Source organism: Takifugu rubripes, chromosome 21 (assembly GCF_901000725.2).
Source record: "Takifugu rubripes chromosome 21, fTakRub1.2, whole genome shotgun sequence".
NCBI lineage: Eukaryota > Metazoa > Chordata > Actinopteri > Tetraodontiformes > Tetraodontidae > Takifugu > Takifugu rubripes.
Window position 1 is genome coordinate 7193261 of NC_042305.1, and position 7415 is coordinate 7200675.

At 44.9% G+C, this 7415-nt stretch overlaps 1 protein-coding gene across 1 annotated transcript; it reads right to left on the reverse strand.

The window, feature by feature from the left end:
• Positions 1-143: 143 nt before the first annotated feature.
• bmp3 (bone morphogenetic protein 3) lies at positions 144-6269 on the reverse strand. Its single transcript, XM_003974656.3, has 3 exons — positions 5557-6269; positions 3826-4730; positions 144-2473 (listed from the first exon to the last, which is right to left on the reverse strand). Exons 1-3 carry the CDS (start codon positions 5831-5833, stop codon positions 2282-2284), a joined length of 1374 nt encoding a protein of 457 aa, XP_003974705.2. The 5' UTR covers positions 5834-6269; the 3' UTR covers positions 144-2281.
• Positions 6270-7415: the final 1146 nt, after the last annotated feature.

Here is a 7415-nt window from a genome sequence, read left to right on the forward strand (position 1 = left end):
CAGTTTGTTCCAGGATGCAGAAATAAACCCCCAGCACCAGTGTCACAGACATATGACTGGTTGGTCTAACCAGAACGACTGGTTAGCTCTTTTTTATATTGGCGACTGAATTCTTAGAAAAACACCAGCTCTGGTAACAGATCTGAGACTTGGATACTTTTATTAATGTCTTTGAATGTGGCGTAAAGATGATCAGCGCTCCGAGGGGGACACCTTTAAACAGTTCAGCACACTTTCACAGCAGTAGCGTCCGTCGCAGGTATAAAGAAGGTCCACGTGTCGGAGCACCTCACCTCTACATGATATGTAGCAATCCCATAATAAATAGATGCATGTTAAAGGTCATTTCCATATACAAATATATTTTATGAAGCTTATTGTACAAGCGTTTCTTAGCTACAGCGTAACATTTACATTATAGTGTTGAACAGCGAAGGAGCGACACCGCTGATGCACCGTCGCACAGCCACACACATCGGTGAAGTTTAGGCTTCAGCTGAGGGTCAAAACCACTTTAATGCAGTTGGGCCTCAAATAGAGGAAACCTAAAATGTCTAGACAACAGAGCGAACAGGTGTATTGGATGAGAAGAAAGTGTCATTACAAAACATATAGTTAAAAAAAAATCTGTTCTCAGCTGACACAAATTAAATGTCTCCAAAATACAAAAATAGTGAAACATTTGAAATACGTAGTATAATTCCCACTGGCATTCGTAGCATATGAAACTATATTTACTTATTGTAGTCTATTTTGTACCATAAAAAAACTATTTTTAAAAAATTGCTTTAATGTGAATTAAGGCCAATTCTTTGAACTCTGCTGAACAGGCAACAAAGACATCAAAGCTGCTGATGGACCCACTCTAAGAAGGCACTTCTATCTCAAACACACATCAGAATGTCATCAGCATAGAGTGAACTATATACAATAGCAATGTACAAATCTATAGGAAAAGGTCTGCTAGTCTTCTTGCTTTGAATAAATATTTGTTTTTTTACCTGGAATAATAGCATCGTGCAGCACTAGCTGTGCTACAGGTTAGCCCCTCAACCACATGTGCTAAAACAACCACTGCTGATCTACTTTATACTGAATTACCAACGGCTTACACAACCCAGCAGGACTGGATCTTTCAATAAATTACACAAACTGTTCATACTTTTTGGTTTTGGCATCATTATTATTATTAGCTTGAATTGCTTTGAAAGTAAAATGAGTCTCAAAGTTCGTAAGCTACGCTGAGCAGTTAGCAGGTATTATTGTCACGACTTAAAACGCAGTAGCTTTGAAATTTTACCCTTTTGAAAAGCCGTTGTGACAGCACGTGTTTTTTGTCAATGAAAACGGGTAAAATATCCAAAGCTGAACTGGTTCCAGACCAGCAGCACATGTTGAGTCAACATGGATTCGTTTTTTTTTTCATATTGAAGTTAAAACAAACAAATTTGTCTGGCTTTTCTGGCCCTTGGTAGATGTCGCCCGAAGATATGCGGAGGTTAACGTGTGTTGCCAGCATGCTGCGAAGTCTTACAAAGCCAATAACAAATGCGTTCATCGTGATATCAGACCGCCGGCGTAAATCTTCCACCGACTTATCAGATCCAATAAACACTTTATGTTTTCCGCATGAACCTCGAGAACCTTTTGAACTTCTTTTTGAAGTTTTGTGTGTTTAATAAAAAACATGACGAACCTTTCATCTTTTGGTATCTGTTATCCACATCTTTAAAATTAAACCTGGAGGAATTTTACTTGGCGAAACCTAAAACTTCGTACGCCAAACATTCATGAAACCACAACCGAGAACTCCTTTGTTTGTAGTAATCTGTTAAAAGGTGTGATCTTACTGGACTGCCTACACAACAATTCTGGCTTTGGAATCTTATACATCTCTCTATAGCAGCCAAGCTAATATCTATACATTAACTTTCCATATAGTGAAGGACACACAGTGAAAGTACAGACATAAATACATACACACATCACAAACCATGCAAGGGCCAGTTGGATTCTAAGGGACGCTGGAGAGAAGGAAGAGGAGTCCTGGTTTTTGGTTCTTCAATTTTTATCTCTCACGACAAACATTTTGTATCTGATTGGGTTGATGAACCGGAAACATTTCCATCACTGTTGAGGCTAACTTTAAAGATCCGTTCTTTCCCGTGAACAGACCGCTAGGAAGAGAAAAAACAGGAGAGGAGAGCGTCTGTCTGTCTGTCTGCATGTTGAGTGTCTTGGCTTTATTGAGGAGCTTTAATGGCGACGGAGGATATGAAAGCTATCTACAGGCACACGAATCGACAGTCATGTCGGGGTAGACTTTAAGAACTACGTTCTTGTCTTCATCGAAGAAGAGGATGCTGAGGGAAGACATCTTCTGCGGGACGCAGCACGGCTCAGGAATACCTGGGACGACGCCCACTGCGCGCACTATGCTCTGGATGGTGGCGTGGTTCGACGGCTTCAGGGCCTGAAACGAAGCAACCAAAGGATCAAAGGGGATTCTATAAAACAGACAGTCTTGGTAGACGGGATCCTTCTCAACGCTTCTCAATGGATTCCAGAAAATAAAAGGATCTGTCCATCACTACTACTACAACTCTACTCTTTGTTTTTAAAGATCGGATCTCAATTGGATTACACATAATCAGATTATGACCCCGTTTTGTAATCTAGTTACATGTAAACAGATTATTTGTAATCTTTTTAGATCTGCAAACACGCAGCAGCTCAGTTGAACTTTTATTTGTATTGGGTTACACCTGTTAAAAGAGCGTTGACAGATATTAAGTCACATTTACAGACAATCTTGGGTGGAGGATCTGGGAGGGGACCGATCTGTGGTTCCCACACCTGAACCGGCCGTGATCCTTCAGGAGCGGCGACAGGGATCTGCCCACACGTCATAATAAACTGGGCAGAGCTGTTAATTGTAGCTGTTTAGCAACTTCTAAAGCTTCGCTCTGACAAAGGAGAAACACATCACAGGCCCGTCTGACTGGGCCATGGACCTGGAGGAGGGGGGCTGCTGGCCTAAGGCCCTACAGGCCCTACTTCTGGGACTAATTACACTGACTACAAAGGCCAGCGTCTCCGAGCTAATGAATTAAGTGGATGGATCTCGTGCATTCCGACCATGTTTAAAATACCGGTGATGTTATCTCATCAGCAGAGACAAAGATTACAGGGGTTGAATTTTCAACACGGCTGCCAGTGAAACTAATTGTTTTTACTTTGTCTTTGTCTTATGAGATGCTCGAGGACTGACGATGGCGATGATCAGCCACCTGTTTCAGAGTGAGCCGGTTTTCCCTTATTCGGCTCCTGCTCGAGCCGCCGCAGTGCCCTCGGGTCTCTTTCTCTTGTAAAGTTTACACGCATGTATAAATTTGGCTGTAAACAATTAAAGATTAAAGCGGAAAGGATGAATTCACGCCAGCTCCAAGTATCATCGTCTCTAATAAGACAGGGAGGTGTGAGGGGGTTCTGGTGTTGATGTTATCCAAATGAACACGCTACAGAGCAGCTGGAGCTTTGGTCAACCTGGGCCTGGAAGCTTAATAGCCCGATGTGATGATTGTTCAACACGGCTGGGTTTATTTACAAGATTGTTGAGATTATGGGCTAATGCCTACAGTCTCCTGGACTGCACGGGGAGGTCGAGTGCTGGGTCGTATAAGTAGTTTAAACAAACAGTATATTTGGATGAGAGCATCTGGAACACATTTACATCCCAGTACAGTTGTATACTTGAGTTATTCCACCACGACAGTAAGGTTTGGGGCACCAGATGGACTCTGGTGCTCCGCGAGATGGACTCACCTTGGGCATGGGGAACTGGCAGGACCCTGAACAGTAGTAGGCATCAAAAGACTTGGGTGATATAATCCACTCGCTCCATCCAATGTCAGCAAAGTCCACCTTCAGGTATCTCCGAGCGCAGTTCCTCGGCTCGTTCCACTGCTTCTTTCGTGCCTTTTTAATTGTCTGCTCGTCGAACTGCAGCAGGGGCATCTTGTGCCTCTGGTTCTTGCGTGGTTTCTTACGTGGCCGGCGGGCTGGCTTGTTTTCATAAGGTTCGTATGGACTCGTCTCGTCCCAGCCTGTGGTCTCGTAGGGATACTCGGGCCCGGGAAGTTCATTGTTCTGCAGTGGAAGGAGAATGTTCACCGAGCGTTTGTGCCTCAGCTGATCACCTTTGGTATTGTTCAGTTTAAGGGACCCGGGAGGCGTGGTGCCTTCCCCCCCTGTTGGCTGGTGCCGTTGGAGAGTAGCTACCACACTTTCTGGTTCTGAAATGGCAGAATCGTTGGCATAGACCAGGATATAAGGTGAGCGGTCTGACAGAAGCTTCTTCCACGGCTGGGGCCCCTGTGAGGTCACGTCGATACCAATGAGCAGCTCGTCATGGTTTTTAGCCTGGCTGACCACACGAGTAATGTCCTTCCACTGCCAAGATATGAAGTCCCTATACAGGGTGGACACGTTGATCCGGAAATGTCCAAGAGTCCTCAGCTTGTTATCCACAGAGGCAAAGCTCCAGATAACCATGTGAATGTGGCTGTGTCTTCGGGGGCCGTGGCGGCCGCAGCCTCTGGAGCCAAAGCAGCCGTGGGTGCTGTTCTGAAGGTCTCCGATGTAATAATGAAGAGTGGCTGACAGGACGTCCTCTGACTTTGTGAGAGAGGTCAGGTTGAAAATCTGAAGACGCTTGTTGTTGAGCATGCCTGCAAAGCACAACAAAAATGATAAATATGGATGATCTCTGCCCTTAACTGACATTTGGATTTTATTACAAAACTTCATCAAGTGCTCTGACGAGACGATTAAAAAAAAAAAACAGTCAGTAAATTAAGAAGAGTTTCTATTTTTCTCTTACATGCGGGCAACTGACGATAGGGGGCGGTATAACAACAAAAAACTGTGTCGACTCGGAGGGGAAAGTGGCGTCTGCTGCAGAACCCGCGTCAAAGTGGCAGATACAGACTTGCATATAGGGAACTTTAAGTTTAAAAACAAGAACAAAAATGTATTTTGTTCTGTTAAATTTACAGATACGCGGAGAAACAAACAGCAGTTCGGGCATGCAGCAGCCGAGAGGAGACCCTCTCGGCGAGAGGTTCGACGGGGAATCTGATGGCAAAAACAACAAGTTTTGGAAATAAATGTGTCGGAAAAGAATTCTGAGTTGTGATGGAGAAGAATGTTTGGTGTTTTCACAGGAATGAGCTAACAGCCGTTCCGATTTCCATTCCGAAATCAACAGGTTGATTTCACACCGAGCAAAAGGCACACATCCTTAATTCTTCCGCCCGTTTTACTGCATTAAACCTAAACTGTATAGATCTGTGTAGGTTTCACGTGTTTAATAGGGCAAATACGCGGGTTTTGATTTTTATACACGTAAATTGCGCACGAATATTGGCACAAACCTCAGAGAGGTTGGTTCATTAGTTTACATTTACCACAATTAAAACAACCAGATACGGATTTTCCAGACTGAGGCAGGTTTGTACTGATGCGTAAAGGTGTGAGAAATGAATGGAGACTCACCCCAGTGCGCTTTGAAACTGCGGATAGTGTTTCCATCCTTGAAGGGAAATCCAGCCTGATTATACTTGGCGTAAAGCATCTGCATGTGTTCCGTCATTGTATCCTGCAACAGACGGTCCCCGTCCTCCTTCACCGGGTGTCCTCCATCCAGCGAGTGAGTAAAATCCACCGACCGTCGCTCAGGGAAACTGTCCGTCTTCAACATCGCGCAGTATCCGACGCAGAGATAAGTCCATCCGTAGAGCAGCATGAGCACAAACCGGGAGTACAGAGCCATGCTTGAGCAACAGAGAAGGCAGCAGCGGAAAATAAAAGTTCTTAAGATGAATCCAAAGGCTGGTCCTTATCTCCAAAACGACAACATCACCTGAGGAGTCCTCTGTTGGAGACTGATACCACCATTGCTCATAGACGGGGACGGTGGACAGTACGACAGACTTCTGTCTGCTTTTCAGAAGCTGCAGCTGTAAACGTGCGACAGCCTGTAATTAATTAAAGTTCCTGGGCGCAGTATCAAGGTGCAGCGGGGCAGATATGAGAGGAGCGAGGCGGGTAAAAAGCGACGCTACTGGGTTTGTGTCCGAGCTCCGGGCTGATTTCAGAACCAGCACTCAGCAGTCCCTCCGTCTCAGTTGTCATTAAAGGTAAAGCATTTGTGCGTGGTATTATAGGGCTAGTGGGACCAGCTGGGTATTCCTCGCGCGCCCACACACACACACACACACGCACGCACACGGGCGGGCGGGAGGGAGGGAGAGGGGAGGGAGCTTCCTGTTCAAGTTAACTTTACGCACATTTAGCCTAGAGACAAATTGTCTTGTTATCAAGAGCTAAAGACGACTTTTCACCAAGTCGATAAGACTCGTTCTGTTTTAGTGAAAAAAAAGTCCTGTCCGTGTGCAAACTGCTGCCACAGACCAGCCGCTCCGTGCGTAATTTCTGCTCCGCCGAGCTGTGCGTCTGTGCCTCGCCTGTGAATGAAGTGGATTATTGTCAGTATTAAAGGCTCTCTGCCCTATTTAGTTTAGTTCAATGGAGTTAAGCACACACATCCTGTACCATCGCGGTCCGATCCGGATGCCGTACTGTGCCGTTTCCCCCACCGCAACCACCCGCCCTCCGCGGCACCCCATCCAGCCGCCCTTCCAGCCCCCCCAAATCCATCAGTGGGCTTCTCTTTCAGGGGCATTCGGGAGGAAATGATTAGGGCATTTCCCCGCCCCTGGACATCTGATGGCAATAATATTAGCATGTCCCCGTGAGTCAAGACGTCCAGTGGATTTAACCCTTTCTTCTCGGGGATGACATCAGATGTAGATAAAGAATCTTAGAAAAACTCAAATCACACGAACATTAACACAGTCATTCAAGCCCGTTGGTGGGTAAAATACATTTTAACAAAAGTTAAGCTTAATTTAATGACAGTTTTCAAAGCCTTTAGGTCTCAGCAAATGCTCTTTGCCAAATCTGTATTGCAGTTAACATCAGGGTGTGTTTGATTCGTGTCACTTAGCTCCGCGGTGGTGCAAAACCTCAGCGCCAAATATATGCTGCCTTAAAGGAACAGATAAAATGATTGTCTGATTGGTCTTGAAGTGCTGTAAAATGTGACATTGGTTGGAGCATTGCACTACAACCAACATCTTTAACTGGTACTCTGAAAAATGGGAGCCGCTTAGGGCTCAAAACCCCAAAAACATCAAGACAAGTGGCTGAAAGTTTGAGCTGTAAATCCTGGTCAAGCGGAATGATGAAAAAAAAAATCAAATAAAGGTTCGGCTATGCTTGTTACATTAGTAAGTTCCTTCTGATATTTTAGGCCTAGTTTAGTCTAATTTTGCTTCTTTATTACCTCATGT

Coding starts and splice junctions, on each gene's coding strand:
- bmp3 (XM_003974656.3), bottom strand. CDS start 5,833: ATGGCTCTGTACTCCCGGTTTGTGCTCATGCTGCTCTACGGATGGACT. Junction 4,731..5,556: donor CAGTTTCAAAGCGCACTGGG/GTGAGTCTCCAT, acceptor TGTGCTTTGCAG/GCATGCTCAACAACAAGCGT. Junction 2,474..3,825: donor GCCAGTTCCCCATGCCCAAG/GTGAGTCCATCT, acceptor GCTTCGTTTCAG/GCCCTGAAGCCGTCGAACCA.